Source organism: Megalops cyprinoides, chromosome 23 (genome assembly GCF_013368585.1).
Source record: "Megalops cyprinoides isolate fMegCyp1 chromosome 23, fMegCyp1.pri, whole genome shotgun sequence".
NCBI lineage: Eukaryota > Metazoa > Chordata > Actinopteri > Elopiformes > Megalopidae > Megalops > Megalops cyprinoides.
The window spans coordinates 2,937,130-2,958,871 of record NC_050605.1 but is presented as its reverse complement, the minus strand read 5'-3'; the positions used below and the strand labels follow the sequence as shown (position 1 = coordinate 2,958,871).

General features: G+C 43.3%; 1 protein-coding gene across 1 annotated transcript; it reads left to right on the top strand.

The window, feature by feature from the left end:
- Positions 1-7,813: 7,813 nt before the first annotated feature.
- Positions 7,814-18,695, top strand: LOC118770259 (methionine aminopeptidase 2-like). The gene is made up of 11 exons (XM_036517824.1): positions 7,814-7,993; positions 9,640-9,753; positions 10,216-10,278; positions 10,596-10,698; positions 11,174-11,335; positions 12,136-12,317; positions 14,270-14,364; positions 14,677-14,773; positions 16,313-16,416; positions 17,975-18,090; positions 18,367-18,695. Exons 1-11 carry the CDS (start codon positions 7,831-7,833, stop codon positions 18,617-18,619), a joined length of 1,452 nt encoding a protein of 483 aa, XP_036373717.1. The 5' UTR covers positions 7,814-7,830; the 3' UTR covers positions 18,620-18,695.
- Positions 18,696-21,742: the final 3,047 nt, after the last annotated feature.

Below are 21,742 nucleotides of genomic sequence, written 5' to 3'. Positions count from 1 at the left end.
CCATTTGGGGCAGATCAAATAAGTTTAACAGATGTTGGAGGAGAAGCAAGAGCTCGCTGGATCGCACTTTAATGCTCGGTCCGTGGTTAAGAAAAAGTGTGCAACGGTAACACACAGTCAGCCTAGTCTGAATTTGGATTCACCAGTCAATTTTTATTTTGTCCGTATACGGTTGTAGCTGCCGAAGACACATCACCGAGGCAGACCAGCGGGATGGTCTCATTGGCAAGCTGCATTCACAAGTCGTTTTCATTACAGTGGACGCGGTGCCATGTCTATTTCCGCTCACGGTTCAAAATCTGTTGAAGTCAACCGTTTTCAGGAGTCAGCGTGAGAATTTGCATCACGGCGTTTGGCAGAAGCGCAAAGTTGCGCAGCCTCGCAGCATTTTCGCGCAAAGCAAGTGAACGCACGAACACAAACAAAGCGGGCAAAACGTGTCTTGCAGCTCTATCAATGAATTTAATTTCAAAATGTGTACGTGCACATCTTACACTTAGAGCTAAAAAAGAAATCTGTGAACATTCATCTTGTGTACTTTTTCTTAGTGAAATTAGTCAAATTCATCAAACATTATCAGGTACATTGCTTGTATCTGTGTGAACTATGTGGAATAGAGTGGTAATATATTACTAATTCTTGATAATATAATATTAAATTCTCAGCTATAAATAGCTCCCTCTTCTCTGTATTGTGATGAATTATCTATTTGTTCCACACAGCTGTTCTTTCATGTCCACGACAGAGAATTCTGCCGCTTCTCAGTGCATGTCAAAACCACAGTAACAAAATACTATGCCTCTCCTCCCAAGCTAGCTGAAATATTGTGTGTCCCCCTTTTTTGTAATAATCTTATTTTGTAACCCCCTCCCCAATTTCACTCCCCTCCGTCAGATCAGAGCAGGGGCAGATATGCTCCTCTCACACAATGTGGGCAGAGCGGGGCCCCTGGGAGTGGAGTCACTTTCCACCTTCCTGGAGGGAAATCCTCCCGCAGGCAGGAAACTGGAGTCCAGCAAACATCTGCACTCATGTGACCAGGCTGTGTTCCTGTGAGGACATGTAGAGGAACACTGATCTCTCTCTCTCTCTCTCTCTCTCTCTCTCTCTCTCTCTCTCTCTCTCTCCCTCTCTCTCTCTCTCTCTCTCACATACACACACACACACACACATACTTGCACATACAGTACACATGCACACACAGGCATGCGCACAGGTAACACACACATACAAGCTTGTATACAGATATACTCACACAAACACAGATACGCACACATAAACACATACACACAGAGACATACACGCAGACACACATACACATAAGCACATGTACATACAGACTCACTCACACACACGCATACACTCATGCACACACAGACACACACACATACATACACACGCACAAACGTGCGCAGGAAAAACACATAGCACATCACATGCTGTATACTAAGGTCAAACTTGGTCACCATCAAAAATTTTTATCAAATTTAGCAAATCGTTAGTTCAGTATCTTTAATTTGACAAGAAGATACATTTAAATGTACTTTCACAGCATATCTAATATTATGAAAGATAAAAAGATTATAAACTTCATAAATTTCTTATGGTCGATCCTTTTACTGCATTCTCCTCCTTGTAGTTATTCACGTTTTACAATAACGTTACGCCCTCTAGTGACAAGAAATAGGAAAGTTTCAGAGACATGTTTCAAGAAACATGCCAACACGGACAATTACAGTTTACACGGTCTGCATTTTCAGTCATGTACAGTCATGCTGTGGTTGTTTGTCAAATGGCTATTTTTGCCTTGGGGAACAAACATGGATGAAGGCAACCAATGAGGAGTAATGTAACTTCAAGTTTAAAAACCACGAGATAGAAACACAGAGGTTCACATGTTTTATGATTTGTGCAAATCTCTGTGACGGGAGGTAATATTTTCCACAGCCATTGTTCTGTCTCTGTGGTCTCCCAGGACAGCGCGTTCAAGTTGATTTAAGACGTGCCGCTGACATCCTCTGCCCCCTGGTCGCAAGAATCTGTGGGAATGCAAGCCGGGGGGGGGGGGGGGGGGGGGGGGGGCTGATGTGGGCGTGTGCCGGGCACTGCCAGAGGAAGCGGGGCCTGGCGTCCTCCATCTATGCCTGCCCTCGCACCCTGCCAAAAAAATTCCATGCTGTGGCCTCCAGCTGTGGCCGGGACGGGTTCACACCTCTTCTTCCACCGGTCGCAGCGCTGAACAGAGGGGCGGCGGGGACTCTGTGGAAGATGCTGAGCCAGATCCTCAGAGATGGACACAGGTGCTGGGAACCCCCTCCGTACCCGCCCTGGCATTTGAGGACGGGAAGGGGGGGGGGGGGGGGGGGGGTCGGGTGCTGCTGTAATAGAGTTTACCCACTAGATGTCGCTGAACATTTGTTTTTAAAAATATATGTATATTGCGTGATGGTTATCGCTGTAAACTCAACAGGCACACTAGCGTCCTGCATATGCTTTTAAGTGCTTTTAAAACTGGCATTTGGATAGAGAATCATGCAAGGTCGTTTTATCTGTTGATCTCATCTCAGCCCATGTGCCCAGATAAGGATTTTCTCACAAACTGGTAGATGCCAGTATGGCAAATTTAACGCGCTGTGTTGCATTGTCCAATGTGGACAATGCTGCCCCTGTTGGTGAGAGGAGAGCATTGCACCAAAGCAGCACCAAAACCTGCTCTTTTAAGTGGTTCTGTATTTCCCAAAGAATCAATTCCCCTTGAGATGAAGTATGAGGAAGTCACACTGTAGATTCTTGCATACATCAGCTCACTGAGTGTTTCTCTAAACTGCTTCTGTAAGTCCTCTCCAGCTCAAATGTCTCTGAAGGAATGACAATGCATTCTGTCCACTCTGCATGTAGTGACAGTCATCAAGCATTGGTGTTCTTTTGCAACAGCAGGGATTACATTGGAGGGTAGAGGCAGGTCTCTAGTTGGTTTGTCTGGATGAAGTTAGTTAAGGAGTGTACTGTTCTGTACCCGTATCTTCCAGGAAAGAATAGAATCTTCCGGTCTCAAACGTGTTAAATTGCTACTTTGAGAAGTGAGAAATCCCGGACAGAAATGAACTTCTGCAAGAAGAATGTCACTAACGTTACAATGGAGCCCAACAGTACTACGAGACTACTTCATCCCACGGGTTGAGTTAGCACAGCTGCCACCTAATGGACAGTAAGGGTAAAGCATGTTTGAAAAATTCATGTGTGTGGCAAGTAATGGTGGCAAAGTATGTTGGAGTGGTCACCATTTAATTCACAGTGCTTAGTCTTCTTTAGATGAGCACAGTCAGTGTGGGCATATGGTCTCTGTTACACTCTTCTGGACTGAGGGGCTAAATGGACTCATGTACTGGCTGACTGCCCAGGAAAATGCCAAAATTCTCATCACAGATATTATATGTTACAACCAGATATCTGGACTTATCTCTGACAGATGGCATGCACTGATGGTTGTCTACACCTGTCTGTCTAAGGGTTTGTGGAACTCATGTAAATTCATATATGTCTGTGATTATGCAGGCAAAATAGACTCCAGATTCTGAGTATTACTGTGTGCGTATAGAAAGTGGTGATTCTACTCCCTCATGCAAAGGAAGCTTGCAGTGGTTTCACTTTATGAAATGTGAACTTTCAGATGTTTCTGACAACAAAGAAAAAAATGAGCCATGAACAACAAATAGGGGAAGCAAAGGATTGACCAAGGACCATGGCAACAGTAACTAGCTATATACTGTACCTTCAGTCAATGCCATGGTAAGAACTGTACTTTTTTCTATAAGTGAAAAGTTCACTCAGAATATGCTGGATGGATGAATATATATTTGGCTCCAACAACGGGAGAGACAGAACTTTCTGTGTGAAGCACATGCAGCTGACTGTTTTGTCAATGCATAGAATATACACTGTACCTCCACAGCAAGGCAGTGTGCAAAATACCCGGCGGCAATCGGGGGTCCCAACATTTAGGTTTCAAAATTCCGTGGGGTTCGGGGGGGGGGGGGGGGGGTAAATAAATAAGTAGCCTAAATAAATAATTGTATGTAGTGTGTAGATTGTGTGTGTAGATTGTGTTTCACAGACGAGACGATCTGGCAACTTGGGTAACAGACAAACAAACATACAAAACTTATAGATCCGTGTATGACGATTATTCATTATAAAGTTTTCCATGCAATGTGCTTTATTTTATGAAAAACTGTGCATGTCTTTTCACAACTTTCGAATCATTGCAATGGAAAGCAAATACATTATTTTGTGTTTATTTTTCATACAAAGTTGGATGTAAAGTCAGCCCTATGTTGGAGACAATGCAGAAATTTGCTGTGATTACTCGACAACGCTTAGTCGCACAGAGAAACAATTAGTATCACCGGAAAGGGTAAGTTCTGCTGTTTATTTTGTGAAGCGTTGTGAACGTTGTGAAGCGATAGGGGCTTTGTGACTTATTCAACCAGGAAGCAGGAGTGTGAAAATAGGTGAAGAAATTAGTAAAGATATTACTTTGCAAAAGTTTGATCTGTCTTCATAATGTGATTACTTCGGTATTTACAAATGTACAAGAAAGGAGACTGGACTGATCCAGGAAATTATAGGCCTGTCAGCTTAACTTGTATCACATGCAAAACACTGGAATCCATCATTAGGTATAATTTGGAATTATTCCTGGAACGAAATGGTGTCTTAAATTATAGCCAACATGGTTTTCACAGAGGGAGGTCGTGCTTAACAAACCTCCCGGACTTCTTTGAGGAAGCCGCAGCATGTCTGGACTTAAACCAAGCTTATGATATTATCGATTTGGACTTTCAAAAGGCATTTGACAAAGTTCTGCACGAGAGGCTCATATTGAAAATGAAATCTGCAGGAATCACAGGAGCTATCACTGAATGGGTTTAAAGTTGGCTGTCTAATAGAAAGCAGACTGTATCTGTGGGAGGAATTGTATCAGAGCAGGGTCATGTACGAAGTGGAGTCCCGCAGGGATCGGTTTTGGGACCTTTGCTATTTCTTATATACATAAATGATCTTGATGAAGAGGTTAGTAGTAAAATAGTAAAATTTGCAGATGATACAAAACTAGGGGGTCTAGCCAACAGTATAGAATCAACTAAGGTAATACAGGAAGACCTAAACAGCATCCAAAAGTGGGTAGATACCTGGCAGATGACATTCAATTTAGATAAATCTAAAAAGTCTTGCATGTGGGAAATAAGAACCTTAGACAAGACTACTTCATGTGTGGAAAAAAACTAGAATGTGCTCAATTTGAAAAAGACTTGGGAGTAATAGTTGACCTAATCTTAACAGGATCTAGGCAGTGTGCTGTAGCAGTAAAAAAGGCCAACAGGATGCTGGGATATATAGACAAAAGTATTGAGTATAAATCTAAAGAGGTTATATTGAAATTATACAATGCCTTAGTCATACCTCACTTGGAATACTGTGTGCAGTTCTGGGCACCGCACTATAAAAAAGATATCAAAGTTCTTGAAAAGGTTCAAAGAAGGGCAACTAAATTAGTTCCTGGCATGAAATATAAAAGGTACAAGGAAAGACTCAAGTTACTCAACCTATTTAGACTAAGCGAGAGGAGGCTTAGGGGTGATTTAATTGAGGTTTTTAAATTGATAAAGGACTCAATAAGGTTAACTATAATATATTTTTTAGGGTGAGTTCAGTCTGTAAAACAAGAGGACATAAACTAGTTAAGAGTAAGTTCCACACTGATATAAGGAAATATTATTTTACACAAAGCGTTATCAATACATGGAATAGGTTGCCAGGTCATGTAGTTGAGGCAGAGACCCTTGCTGTGTTCAAGTCTAGATTTGATGCAGTTTTGAATACTCTTAAATTAAGAAATGGCGAGCTCAGTTGGGCCAAATGGCCTGTTCTCGTCATAATATATTCTTATGTTCTTAAATATGTGACTAGCATCATTACAAAACTCCGGTTCCGCTCTTTCTTGTGATATGTGTTCCATATCTATGCAATGACAAGTTCATGAGTAATTCAAACAAGAGTAATTGGTGTGGAGATGGTCGCAGAGCTGTATGCAGATGATTAAATGATTAAATTTGATGTACATTCAAAATTATTTTTCTCGCAACCGAGGAATGTTTCTTGCAAGACAAGCTACTAGCGTCGTTAGCGATGAATACTTCGTGAGCAATTCAGCCAAGAAGAAGAGATGTGAATTTGGACGCAGGCTGCGTCTGTCGCTCTTTAAGGGTTAAAAGACATTTTTAGTGACAACTGCAAGTGACAAATAATTTTTAAAAGATTTTTCCAGAGATCCCTCAAAATTTTACTGTTGAGACTTTCAGGGGGTCTCAAGTGTCAATCGAGGGGTCTCGGACCCCCCGAGACCCTCGTATTTCGTACCATGCTGTAAGGCATTATGGGAGTTCTATTCTTCAGCAGGCTAAAGCCCAGTGACACTGTGGTGAGAGAAATCTGATCAGATAGGAAAGGTGCCTCACATGATGGCACAGGTGAAACTTTGAGTGAGCTGTTCCCACATGTATCTGTGTCACATGTAAGAATATCTATGTATGTGATCACGTAAGTACTTAGCTCAGTGTCGGAAGACAGTAGCCTAAGCCATAAGTGATTTTACAGTTCTTAAGGCTGAAGTTAGTTAAGTCCACCACTAGAGGGCTACAAGGAAAAAAAGATGAGCTTGTATAGTGTTAGCACAAAGGACCATACCTGGTCAGCCTGAGAAACACACATGTAGAAGAGCACGCTTACTTCTCAATCTGAGAGGAGTCCTTCAGTTTCAGTTTTCTGATACAGTTAATGATCCAGCCCCTGGCCTTTGCTTATCTTTGATAGCACAACCTCTCCATGAAATCCCAATAGCATCATTTCCTTGTGCTTCAGCCTCACCCAGAGGTGCGTGTAACTAACAAGATGATAACCAATCAGACAGTGTGAATAGCACTGCACCCACTCAGGGCAGTAAATTTGGACCACATGACTGTTTACAAATGGAGCTGTCATGACACTTGACATCAGCAGGGCAGGCTATGCAGGAAAAGCCAGGTGACCAGTGGGTTACTGAGCAGAGAGTTTGTGCAAGGGTGTTAGGTCTGACGATGAACTATTGCTAGGGAGACATTGTGCCCTTGTCTGAATGGTACGCTAGTAGCAGTAATCAGCAAGGACCAAGGGCAAACCAGAGATGTCAAGGTTAGCAAAGCCCAAAGCCTGAGACATATTTCAGGAGACTGTGAAACAGTCTAGAAGCAGACCAGTCTGAATATGCTGAGGTTGTCTTATGGCAGAAAGACAGGCAAAGGACCTGGACCAGGAGCTATGTTGAGCACTGTAGGTAGGAAGACTGAGACTGTTAGTTTTACTGAAGGATAACCAGCAGGACTGGGTTCGTGATTCATGTCTGCTGTGATGGTGAGCTTCTTATCAAAAGTCATCTTTGCAGATTCTGCACATTCTGGCAGGGGACCACTATAAAACCATTCATGTCTTCCAAAAGCAGGCTCTGTTAAACAATTATTTTACCAGCACCTGCTAAGTAATGCATTACCAAGAACTTTTGGTCCTATATGACTTATTTGTCACAAAATGCATAAGAGATGCATTTTTGTAGGGATACTTGTCTGTCATTCGGTTCACGTCGAATTCCCCTTTTGTCCGCATCGCATCTACTTTTGTCTGCGTTCGCCGTTGCTGGTGGCGTTACCTCAGAGCTGATTCGGCGCGTTTAAAGACTTGGCCCGATGTTGCCTCCCAGCAGCCACTGCGTTTTCTTTCCTACCGGAGTATGCGATCATGGCGGATGTGCTACTGCAGTCGCAGCCGGAGTGCAAACCCGAGCAGGAGGCGATCCTGAACGGGGAGGTGGATCTCGAAGAGAGAGACGAGGCAGACCCCTCCGAAGAGGCGGCCAAGAAGAAGAAGAAAAAGAAGAAGAAGGGCAAAGCTGCGGCCTCCGGTAAGAAAGCTGCACTGCTGTCGGGCCATGCTGGAAGAGCGCTGCGGAGACAGGCCACACGGAATGCGCCTCGTACTTGCGGCGCTTCGCGTTGCGCAGCTCTGCTGTTGCAGAGAAGCGCTCGATGTGGTGCGAAAAACAGAAAGAGTTGATTTGTGCGAAGTGCGGCACAGGGACTAGCGAGCCAGCCAGCTAGCTCATTTTCCTCTCGGTTCGGTGGATTTCTCTCTCAAAGTTTTCCTGTGTCATAATATGTGGAGGAATGTTAACTGGCTAGCTATATTACGTAAGGACGATGAACATTTGAAACTTAATAAATAGTTTACGAACAATCGGTGTTTTGCTACTAAGTTACTCTTAGCAGCTAATTTGCTCTGTTATGTTTTATGAAAGTTAGCATGCCGGCGCTGGTTATTTAATCATGCGCTTGAGAGAACACCACACCAGCTAGCTGGCTAGCTAGCTAGTCGGGCTAACTATACTGTTGTTTGTTGTTTGAAGGAAATGAGTGCGTGAAGTCAGAAATGCGCAGCTAGTGGCGTTATCAAAACAAACAACACGCGGTTTGCAACCAGTGCATTGGGTCGCTTGTGTGTTTGTTCCTTTGCTCTAGTGATGAAAGTTTCTTAAGGGTTTAATTCCTTTGTACGAGTAATCTCTGTACAATTGACTTTAACCTAAAACTAAAGGGACGGAAACAAAAGCAAACTATCTTTGTTTTTTGGTGCGTGGATCTTATGAGGAGCGTAACATGGACCGACGCAAATGATGCAGATCTCTTTCTAGGTTGTTTTTTTCCTGTTAGAGTAAACTTTGTGTTGTGTAACAGATTTGAACAGCTTCCAGAATAATGTCAATCCTTCCCTTCCCATGGTTTTCGCTACCTATGAAAACAATAACCAGGTGGCCCCCCTAACCGTTTTTTTTTGTACCGACTACCTGGAAAATTGTCAAAAATGCAGCCTACAGTCCGTAATTCTGTCATCATTGCCAAGGATTTGCCTCTACAGCACAGAGCGTTGGGTCCTTTTTGTTACGTAAATAACCACTATGATCGTGAGGTCTGACGACTTATAAATGTTTATCTGTGTACCAGTTTACCTACATGAACACACAATTTTGAAGACAATTGAAAAAACCACGTGTATGCATATTTGTATACACTTCAGTTGCTCTCTACACGACTTCATCTACATATTATTTTAAAACTTAAGATAAACATCAGAAAGGCGTATCCACAAGAGGCATATCTAAAAAAAGATTACTTAAAGGGACAAAATGGCCAAGTTACTCACAAGCAAAAATCAGTTCAAGTCAATACATTATCATTTTCAAGAGCAGCCCAGCCTCTCAGAACAATGGTAACAATATGACACCAACTCGCATTACATACAAACTCCAATCGAATGCTGCCCAGGGTTTCTTCTGTTCTTTCCTGTAACTTGGACCAGCATAGCTTGCCTCAGCACCCACGGAAAGCCCACCTGGGCATGTTCCTTGCTATTCTATCCCTTCATGTGTCAGCTGTTCACAGGTTAGAATTAGATGTTGCAGTTGATGCATTTTGCTGAGGGGAGCGTCTGAGGGATGCATACGTGCTGTTAAATAACCTGACCTGAGGGCGCGTGCCCTGTGTTCTCCTGCAGCTGCTACCAATGGGACAGAGGGGGTGGGTGGTGCTGAGGGGGTTGGCGATGTGACGAAACAGCTAGAGAAGCAAGCCCTAGAGGACAAGGAAAAGGAGGAGGATGGAGAGGACGGTGAGTACCCCCCCCCCCCACCTACCAGCCTTGATCATCATCGTCATCATCATCACTACCATCAAAACCATGTCATTCCCAAATCTGGCGGATGTTCTTACCTAGTCTGAACCAAGGTGCAATCTGGTATCATGCCCCTGTAACATTATAGCGCATTGATCTTGCAGCAGTGTCACAGCAGTGAAATTTTGCTCGTTAGCTAGCTCAGTCAGTAATGAAGCGGGCGAGGCAACAAGGTTACGACCGCAGTGTCCTCTAACCTGTGTTTCTAGCTGTTGCATATCATGTCAGTATGTGTCTGGCCCTTTGATCGTAAAACAGTGGGGGAAAGGAGTCAGAGTTTAGTGTTAATTGTTGTATGTTTCAACACTACAGTTTTTATGAAGCTGGCCGAGTTTATGCTTATTGTCAAGCATTTGTTATTTAACCACAGACTGAGGGAAAGGTGGTTTGTTCCCACAGATGGAGAGGAAGGGGAAGGTGCAGCGGGGAAGAAGAAGAAGAAGAAAAAGAAGAAGAAAGGACGTATGTTGCTCTATCATGTTGTCTGTTCCGTTTGTTTGCTTGTGAGGGATTACAAAAGATTGTTTTACGAAACAGGTTTAGGACTGATACACCAGAGGTTTACATGTTCAGTTTGTCACTGTGTAAATTACAGATCAGCTCGTGTCCATTTTAACTTTAGCAGATGCTAAATTTCTGTCCTAGTGGTATGTCAGAGTGGTAGATATGTAACTGACTGCATTGATTCTGAAGGTGAGAGATTCATGCTGAAGATGCAGGCACACACACTCAACTAAAACCTTATCCTCCCTCTCTCCCCCTCCCCTCTCTTTATAAAGCCAAAGTGCAGACAGACCCGCCCTCTGTCCCCATTTGTGAGCTGTACCCCAGCGGTGTCTTCCCGAAGGGCCAAGAATGCGAGTACCCCATCACTCAGGATGGGTGAGAGAAGCACAAGATGTCACAGCATTGCAGTGTTTTATGAAAGCATCCCTGTTCCTCCAGGACTACAGATGGAGGCTTACATGTGCTGCGTGTTACCCATGCACGGGTCTGAGCCTTTACATGACGTGGTCACGTGATGCACCTGTGCTTTCGGGCTGTGCCCTTTAGAGGATTTGAACCTGCGGTGCTTGGTTTGTTAGTCCAAGGTGGTAACCTTTCCTCCATACAGCAGCCCTGTGAAACGCAGTGGTTGGAACGCTTGTACTGACTGCTCCAGCTTTATTCTGAAACGGAACACAAGCCACCTGTGTGAACTAGGTTAAGTGCTACTGAATTAGCGTGTGTTATACAAGAGAAATCCAGGTTCTGTCAATATGCCATCATGCATCCAGCGCCCTGAGGAAGGGAAAACTCACCCCACCAGTGAGGGGCGGAGTTGAATGTGTTTCCGTGTCCCCCCCTTACCTTGCAGGAAGAGTGCGGCATGGCGCACCACCAGTGAGGAGAAGCGTGTGCTGGACAAGGCCAGCGAGGAGGTGTGGAACGACTTCCGGCAGGCCGCCGAGGCGCATCGGCAGGTCCGGCAGTACGTCATGAGTTGGATCAAGCCCGGCATGACCATGATTGAAATCTGGTGAGACCTTCGGCGCGTTTGCGCTCTGTGAGCGTTCTGGCTTGAGGTGCTGAGTTGAGATGCGCAGCTATGGCGAAGTGAGGGAAGGCTGCATACCTACAGTGTTGATTATTTAAGAAGCTACTGTCAATGATAAGCTGTGCCTAGGTCTTCATCTACCCCTAACACTAACACATTTATCTGATACGGCTGAAACATTACACTTAGTCCTGAAAGAAAGATTTTCTGCCACAATCATTATCATCAGTCCTGTCCCGGTCATCCTCTTTTTGCATTCAGATCGCAGTAAGAGGAAGCATAGACCCCTCTAGACTCATTATCACCTACATACCAAGATGGTGGCAGTGTAGCATAGTGGTTAAGGAGCAGGACTCGTAACCGAAAGGTTGCCGGTTCGATCCCCGCTGGGACACTGCTGCTGTACCCTTGGGCAAGGTACTTAACCCACAATTGCCTCAGTAAATATCCAGCTGTATAAATGGATAACATTGTAAAGAACTGTAACCTATGTAAGTCGCTTTGGATAAAAGCGTCTTCTAAATGAATAAATGTAAATACCATTACCCTCTCTACTGAATGTATTTGCATACTACCTGCCTGTCTTACTCTTCCTCATCGTTCTCTTCAGTACGATCAGGAGGAGTTCAGCAACCAAAACCATCATCCATTACACACCATACAACTGTGCAGTTGCGTACTGAAGCTTTTGAGTTTGTATTTTTTTTACTCTGTCAAAATGAATGGAAGTGCGAACTGTAGTCTTAGGGGTTTTCTCTTCCTCACGGTGGTGCACCTGGCAGTGAGAAGCTGGAGGACTGCTCCAGGAAGCTGATCAAGGAGAATGGACTGAACGCGGGCCTGGCCTTCCCCACGGGCTGCTCCCTCAACAACTGTGCCGCCCACTACACCCCCAACGCAGGCGACCCCACCGTGCTGCAGTATGACGACGTCTGCAAGATCGACTTCGGGACGCACATCAACGGTCAGTCCTTTGTACCACGTCAAGACTCTTCTTTTTTTTTTTTCCCCCATCCCTCATTGAAGTTGTTGGGAGTTCAGAGGTACTCTCCATGGGCTTCTAGCATTTAATGTCAGCAGGGGAATTTTAAAATCAGGGGATTTTCAGGATGTTCCCTGAAAGATGGCAACCATGATTGTCATTGTCCAAAGGGGCTGACGGGAAATTAAGGGTTTACTCACACTAGGTGATCCGTACCATGCCCGAGCACGTTTGACCCCCCAGCTCGTTTGACTAGTGTGATCACACAGTACACAGGTCCACTTGAAGAGGTGGGCTCGGGCACAGTTCAGTTGGACTCGGGCACGGTCCACAGTGTGATCGCTAACCGTGCCCGAGCATGGAACTCGAACATGACGTTAATGATATGACTCTCCCATTTAACAAATATATGCAAATATATGTTTTATAGCAACAATTAGCTGGATATCTGTTAGTTACACTCCCAGTCATAATAAATCCTTTAAACCATCATTTGATTAGCTAGCTGACCTTAAATATAACAAGCTGGCTACTTCCAAAATGATCTTTGATTGGTTAGTTCTGTAGATCTATACCTAAAAATAACTGTGTGGATCCCCACATTAGCTTGATTACTAGCAAATGAAATAAAACTAACCATACTTTACGTGGCGATGTAAGCATTGCTGTTGTCGGGGGCTTAGTCAGGGTATCACAAATGAAGCAGCCAAACTGTTTAAGTAGCTAGTCTTCAACAATCGTTTTGATAAGTAGCCTGTTGGCTAACTAGCTATGTTTGTCAAATCTGTCGCTAGCTAACGTTAGCTCCCCAGCCAGTTAGCATCGATTATGCAACGCAGTGATTTTCAGTTAATCTTGCTGCATGTATTATAAGATTTTTACGGAGGCAGCTGACATTGAGGGAGGAATTTGGAGCTTTATTCACCAAATACAATTCATGTTCGTCAATAAGGTGAGAACCAGACCCGTTATTAACCCAAATATTCTCGAATGAATTGAAAAGTGTACTATCCAAGTAGTAATTAGAAGATGGTTAATGTTGTAATGATGACACTAGCGCACACACAAGTAGTAGCCCTAACTGGTTAACATTAGCTAACATTATTGTGGTTAGGCTACTGCAATCTGACAGAATATTGCGTGGTCTGTCCCTCAGCATAATGACTGAAACGTCAGCTGCCTCCGTAAAAATCTTCTTATACGACTCCAAATAAGCCACAAAATGAGTACAATCATGAACTCCATTGTGCTGTGCGAGAACACTTTTCTTCAACACAAAAAATCACATCGTGATGACGTAAGCGTGCTCGGGCCCGGAACGTTAAGCACAATGTGAGCGCAGGCCAGGGAGGAAGTGGGGAGGGGGGATAATCGTGCTCGGGCACGGTACAAGGCAACCAGGCCTAGTGTGAGTACTCCCTAAGTTTATTTTCTTTTAAAAGCACTCTAGCTGAGTCAGAATTGGGCATTGATCAGTGAAGATATTTCAACAGCAGGCTTATAAAGAGTAGGTTGGCCAACTGTGGAGAGTTGAAAAGAAAACAAGTGGGCATCCCTCACCTTTTCTGACTGGCATTGACATTTTATTGTGATTGCAGTGGCAGTGACAATATGTCAGACCAGATCTGTTTGTCAGACTATTTCGCTGATACGCCCTATATGCTGTAGTTGTACAAATCTGATAGTACTGTGTCCTCAAACAGACCTTGCTCTCAGCTGAGAACTGTCTCATTGTGGAACTGTACACATCCTGTCCCCGCACCGTCGCTATACTTACACCGTCGCTATACTTACTGTATGCTCTTTTGTAAGTCGCTTTGGATAAAAGTGTCTGCTAAATAAATGTAAATGATATACTGGACCGAGCAATACTGATGCTTTTGGGTTATGTCCAGGTTATTTGTGCTCACAGTGGGGCGTGGTTGCTTTTGCAGGGCGGATCATTGACTGTGCCTTTACTGTCACCTTCAATCCAAAGTACAACAAGCTGCTAGAAGCTGTGAAAGATGCTACTAACACTGGAATCAAGGTTAGTCATCTGTTATCGGTTTGTTCACTAAACTAAACAAGGGTGAGATTATAATTTAAAATTATGCTGTCATTTTAGCCCAGCACCAGAAAGACAGTGTTTTCTCTGCTCTTTCCTGAAACATGCTGATTTCTTCATGATTGTTGCAGTGTTGTATGTTTAAGTTGGACAATTTTGATTTTTAACATTGAGATCCTCCTCCAGGTCTTTCAGCATTCAACCTATTGTATGATATCACAGCTCTAACTTGTTTTTGTATGTTTTATTGTAATGACTGTTTAATGGAGTTCTTGATCATTTTTCCCCCAATAGTGTGCTGGAATTGACGTCCGCCTATGTGATGTTGGCGAATCGATACAGGAAGTGATGGAGTCCTATGAAGTTGAACTGGACGGGAAGACATACCAAGGTATTGAATGGAGGATCTTGCAGGGCATATCTTTCTGTATGTGCAGGGGCTAATGGGACATTTTGTCCAGAGCCAGTCCAGCCATTTTGGTGTACATTTAAAAAGCTCTGGCCTTCATCTCCCATCATTCCCAGTGTGTTGCCACACATAGACTGAGCCCAATTCCTTTTTTTCTTTATTCCATCATCAAGAGAAATGAAGAACACAGGCTTATTATTCTGAATCTGTGAAGTGATTGTGATGTCATTTTTTGCTGATAGTGATGTCATCATAAATATCCTAACATGAACATCAGTCTGAAAATGACACGTTGGTTTAAAGATGAAGAATATTGTAGATGATTATAAAATATGATTGCAATTGTTTAAGTATAATGCTGCTTTGATAAAAACAGTTGTCTTTATCATAAAAGTGACATCATTTTACAGCATCTCTACAGCAAAGATGTGAGGAGATTAATGGTGTGTATAATGTAGGGGTGTAACGGATCACAAAGCTCATGGTACGGATCGTATCACGGTTTTTGAGTCATGGATTGGATCATTTTTCAGATCAGCAAAAAGAAAAGGGGGGGAGACAAATATAACTTTGCTTTCCATTTATTACTTAAAGAACTTAAAGAACACTTAAAGCAAGGAACTTTTGCTCATGATCTTAAATGAAAACAACATTCAAGATGTCCAAATATATTATGTTTAAATAAAATCTTAAAACATTTGATACTCAGTTGTTAAATTAAAGTGCAATATTAGCGCTTTTTCTGCTGTTCTTCGGCTGTGTCCGAAATCACTCCCTATTCACTATATAGTGCATATATATACATTTTACATTTAATTGTTGGACTTAACTGCCAGCTAGCTAGCTAACGTTAGTTTCAACTAATTTGAACGGATGAAGCTGGGTGCTAGTTCTTTCATTAGGTTAGCTAGTGATAGCTAGATAGGTAGCGGTATTATCTAGCTAGCAGGTTAGTGTCGGTTGCAACTAGCTAGTCACTTATTTAGCTAGCTGGCACAGTTAGACACAAAGATGCTCATACAAATGTTTGAATAAACTTGCAAACATAAAACTATATCCAGAAAATTATTAATTTATTGTATGACTGTGAATAGTGAGTGAGTGAACAAGTGAATGATTTCAGATGCAGCCTTCGTCTTCGCAACGTTTTTGCTTAGTAAGATTGCTGGTTTTTAAAATGGTGCTTGTATCTTTTCACTGCAACTCTGCATCGAGATTTAGGGAATTGTTACATTAAAAAGTAACAGCGGCAGTAAAAATGTATTTCACACTATTATGGTTAAACTTTGTAATTAATCTGCGGTTCACATGCGTGCAGAACTGTGGGGAGGATCCGTACGGATCACAGATCAGCTACGGTCCGTTACACCACTAGTAAAATATATACTTGCACAGTGTCACTCATTACCTCGAGAGAGGATTCTGTACTTCAAGAGGAATACGCAGTGTTATAAGTTATACGCGCTTTCAACTGTTGTGCCAGCTTTCACATTTTTTGCGGGTTATCTCTACTCTTTTCAGTGAAGCCAATCAGGAACCTGAATGGCCACTCCATCGGGCAGTACAGGATACACGCTGGAAAGACTGTTCCAATTGTCAAGGGCGGCGAGGCCACAAGAATGGAGGTAGGCCCCTTCCCAGAGAGTGTAGATGGGAGGCCCAGACTCCCTCGTTCATCTGGGATGATTTACCTGCATTATATGAAAGCGACCCTAGGGTTGGCTCAGAGCTACAACAGTTGATTCTGACCTGGGATCTGAACCCATGACCACAAGGTTGCAGTGAGGGGTTAAGAGCTCATACTGAGCACTTGCTGCTGTTGGTGGATTGTAAACATCTACAAATGTTTAAGAAAAAAGCAAAATGTGACATCAGACACCACTTCATGTCCTTTGATTCCCCCCAGCCAACTCCCATTTCAGAAATTTCTGGTCTGTGGTCTGACCAAAAAAAAGATGAAACTGCAGATATATAGCTACACTATGTACACAGTCACCCTACTCAGTGTTTTAATTACACCTTTAATGACATTGCCAATATCGTCAGATAGGTTTCCAAGCTGTAATTGCAGTCCAGGGTCGATCTTCTTGCCAACTCCAAGCTGATCAGACCTTGCTTCGGAATGAGAGCAGGCGATTGCTGTTTACAGGGTTAAAACTGGAGTATTCAGATGGAGTTTGTGCTTTTTTAAGGGTAAAACCTATTCACGGTTGCCAAAGCTCAAAAACCTGTCTGTTTTAGGAAAGTGTCACGCTCGAATAAGATGCTGAGGAGGCAGTTGTGGAAAGCTTTGAAAGGGTAGCCCAAGCAGGCCATTACTCACTCTGTGATAAGTGAGTGCCGTGGCGCCGGCCGGTGACGGATTATCAGCGGCGCTAAGGTGACACGCCGCTATCGGCACCCGCCACACATGGCCTGTACCAGGCAGGGCCACTGAGTCATCGGCGGAGTGTAGGAACGCGGCGGCCGCGCCTCTTGCCTCACACCCTCCACGCAGACACTGGCGCCCCCAGATATGGTGTCTTTAAAACTCCGCTTTAAACTTGTGCGTACATGGCTGAAACTGATTCTCGGACTTTCCTCTCAGTCCAGTCCTTAGGACTGAATCTGCGTGTACAGTGAGTTTCTGTAACAGCAGAAACCATGAACAGACAGGCATTTAGCCTGACTAAAAAGTGTACTTACACAGTGTTCAGAATGTTTCATGCTGCAGTCAGAAATATATTGTCCACCTTTGCCTGGGATCAGGATATAATTTTCCCAACTGCTCCCCTCCCCCCCCCCCAATGACCCTGGGTTTTCTGTGTTTTTGTAATTCCCCCTGGAAATGTACTATGCTCTGTGTGCAGAGCTTTGACAGTTTTGATTTTAAAAATGCACTGTAACAAATAACATTTGATCGATTGGCTGATTGATTGATTTAGTCATAGGGTATGTCATTTGTAATGCAGCAGGTGTCAGAAGTCTTGTACCAAGTAACAGTTTTGCTCCCTGGGCCACTGGTTGTCAGTTGCAAACAGCAGCAAAATTTGATGGCTTCTGGGGGGTTGTGGAATTGGAATGAGAACAGAGCGCTTCCCTGGAGCTGGGGCTGAGATGATGCCTGCGAGTTCAGAGGATTGGAGGAACGGCCCCAGGTACAGGCAGCAGGGGTGCGTGACTGAGACTTTTCCCCTCTCGCAGGAAGGAGAGGTCTACGCCATTGAGACATTCGGCAGCACAGGAAAGGGAGTGGTCCACGATGACATGGAGTGCTCACACTACATGAAGAACTTCGATGTCGGCCACGTGCCCATCAGGTAGCCCCCCCCCACCCCTTCTTTATAGTGTTACGCCGAGCAGGCCAACAGCCTCCAGAGCTACTTTAACCAGAGATACTTAAATAGGTTACAATTTTTTATGTTATCAATTTGTAACCTTTTGATTGTATTTGCAGTCTAGATCTTGCAGTAGGTCTCTGTTCAAACACTTGGACTGACACTAAATCTGGGTAATGCGTGAAGTGCAGTATTTCCTGTCCTGTGGTTGTTTTAAAACGACCCCCCCCCCCCCCCCCCCACCCTTGGCATCCGCAGACTCCCAAGGGCAAAGCACCTGCTGAATGTGGTGAACGAGAACTTCGGCACACTGGCCTTCTGCCGGCGCTGGCTGGACCGCCTCGGGGAGAGCAAGTACCTGATGGCGCTGAAGAACCTGTGCGACCTGGGCATCGTGGACCCCTACCCCCCGCTGTGCGACGCCAAGGGCTCCTACACCGCGCAGTTTGAGCACACCATTCTGCTGCGGCCCACCTGCAAGGAGGTGGTGAGCCGGGGCGATGACTACTGAGTGCCCCGACACACGTGTGCGCATGCGCGCACACACACACGCTAACATGTTGGTGCATACACATACATACACACTCGCATACATACACACGCTTGGATACACGCATATACACTCACACATACTTATACTGACATACATACACATAAACTTACACATACATACCCATTCAAACACCCATACATATGGATGCATGCAGATTAACACATTCACACACACACACACACACAATGGAAGAGCTGAATAATCAGCAGAGCTTACTTTCCCCTCATTTCTTGCTTTGGCAGAGAGCAGCAGCAGAGTTACTCTTTGCTTTGCTGCCACATAATAAACCTTTTTCCTCATTTTGCTAGAGCGGGGGAGCGGGTCTGGGGCCAGTGCCACATCTGCCATGTGTTTTCTGTCATCAAAAGTAACAGGACATCATAATGAATACAAAGGTATAATTTTGTTGATTCTTTTAATGTGCTGTCCTACATTCTGAGAATTTGTAACAGTGATGCAAAACCTGCCCTTTGCCGAGGGTGCGACTGTACAATCCCAGTGTATTAAAGCTGTATGTTTGGCTTTCACTGCAGAGTGGAGAGCCTTTCGCTCTTCTCGTACAGCGTTTATATTTCCTTGATACGTCAGTAAATATATTTTAAATGGCTGCCTCTAACTTCAATGCCTAATGTAATATTTCAGTTAGGACTCCCTGAAAAGGTTTTGTATGTAAAAACAATATATATATATGAAACTTGGCCTGTTTCTTTTTTTTTTTTTTTTTTGGAAGTTGCAGTCAAACTGTTCCTTTCAAATATGGGGTGAAGAGGGAGTGGTGTCCTGAGAAAAACTTGGTAACTTTTTTACTTTTGCATCATACGCTGCATCATCATAGCACTTTGATGTCGTTAGTGAGTAGTATGAGGGCACCCTTCAGAACTAGTTTGAGTTTGTACAAACATCCATTTTTTTTCTGAAAAGTTTTTTGGAGGATTGTTTTTTTCCAGGACAGTCATATATGAACTGTATTCACCTGGTCACTGCTTACAGATGTATGAAGAGGCTGTGCTTGCCTATTGTTAAGTCAGTTATTTCTTTTTTGTTACCTCATCAGTTTGTGATGTCATGTGTCAGTCCACACAGAGTGCACCATATGAATATTTTTGTTAGGTAACTTGAGAAGGAATGATTGTTTTTTCAGCACTCAGCTAGGTAGTAATATGTAGATGAGTGTGTGAGAGAGACCGTGTGTTTGGCGGGAGCGTGAGTAAGACGACTACATATTTCTTTGTCTTCACGCAGCCTGGCCTGCATCCAAAAGGACGAGAGATCCACGAGTGAGGTGTTTCTCATATAGTTATAGTTATCTAGGGCTTCATAAATTTGTGTAGCCCTTCCGTAGATTCGTAAAGCTGCTTTAGGACATTCATAATTTGACGCACACAGTTCTGGGATTCCCCATGTTACAGTTACTACGAAGCGAGAACACTAAACACGCAGACCATAGTCTATACCAACCACTCCCAACATTTCGCAATCCCTGGATTGTCATATGTCAACACGCCGTGAATTTTAATACACTGGCGCCTGTAAAACGGAAGATGTTTACTTCAACATGCCGTTGTAAGAGGATCTTAGTGCTTGTAGGAGAGTTATCAAAAGCGAGCAGCCGAACTGTTTGTACTTGTTAAGATCTAAAAACCTATATGGGCAGACAGAATTTCAGCGCAGTTTCGGCAATACCTATCCCACATTGTCATCTGCCTTAAATTGAATAATTCTGTTCTGACATGCTAAAACACCAGTGAAAACGGTATGACCACCCGTTACATTACCGCTAAAGTGTGGGATGGCATGTTATACACGCGACATTGGAAAGCTGAGAAACTATTCCATTCAAGCATGCACATTAATAATAAACAGCAATAACAAAATAAAAGGAGTCGTGCTTTAAAAAAATGAAAAAATATTTTATTGAGGTAAATTTCTCTAAAAATTGAGGTAACAATTTGCATAGTATTACTTCCTTAAATTTACATCAGAATAAAAAACATAATACTAACAAATGCTTCCTTAAAGAAATGCCATGTTGTGCCCCGACTCTCTCCTGATAAACGAAGACAGCCGAGACGTGAAATAACAGACATTCTGACCGTTAAACATTTAAACCTCCGCGATTAATTCAGATAGTCCTTCTGATGTGCATTATTTTCTCCAGCATGGACTATTTCACACTTAAAACATGATCATATTACATCCATTCTGCAATGTCACGTTACATAAAAATACCAAGCTAGATATACAAAAATCGTGAAAACATTTATACTTTAAAAAGGGTTTCCGTTCCTTGTGCCTTGAGACGGGGTGCTGGTAGAGCTGCTGGTGAGTTCTCGTGATTAAATGATGTGCTGAAAAAAATACTCGTTACCAGGTTATATGAAAATAACATTTTTTGCCAGTGATACCCATTTTTCTTGAACACAACTTGAGGATATTATTGGAAAATGAATACACATACATTCTTATTTTAAAAAATAATCTGACGAAAACATTTTTGCAGTTTTGCTGTCAGCTAGGTCCTCGCAGTTCGACATGGATACCTTTTTTTCAGCCCTCAAAGACATTTAGTTTAGATGCCCTCACACCTCGGAACACCTCTTTTACGTGCTGTTGAATGTAAAGAATATTTTAAACCGCACTAGTTTTCAATGCAATTGAGTGGGCTATATGTGAGACTAGCTGGGTCTAATAGAAATCATTAATTTCAACCTGTTTGGAAGGGTGTAAGTGTAATGGGGCATTCTTAGTATTTTGAAGTTAATCGTCCCTTTAACTGAAGCTAGAAACTATTTTTTTCTGACAAAACCACGAAGAAATTGTGAGTGAATATAAAGATTCTAATCGCGGCGGTTAGTCGCGTTCCCTGATGATCTAAGGACCGGGGGGCAGGACGTTCACTTTGAGTCTGTCTCCGCAGCACCACAAATCACAGCAAAGACGAAAAGTCCTTTAAAAAACCTGACAATCTTACGGCAAATCCCAATACCTCTAAACACATACATTCTACATCAATGGTGGTCTTATTTCAGCTCAACCTACATTCCCGGGACTACAGGCGAACGAGGCTACAGGAACGTGCTT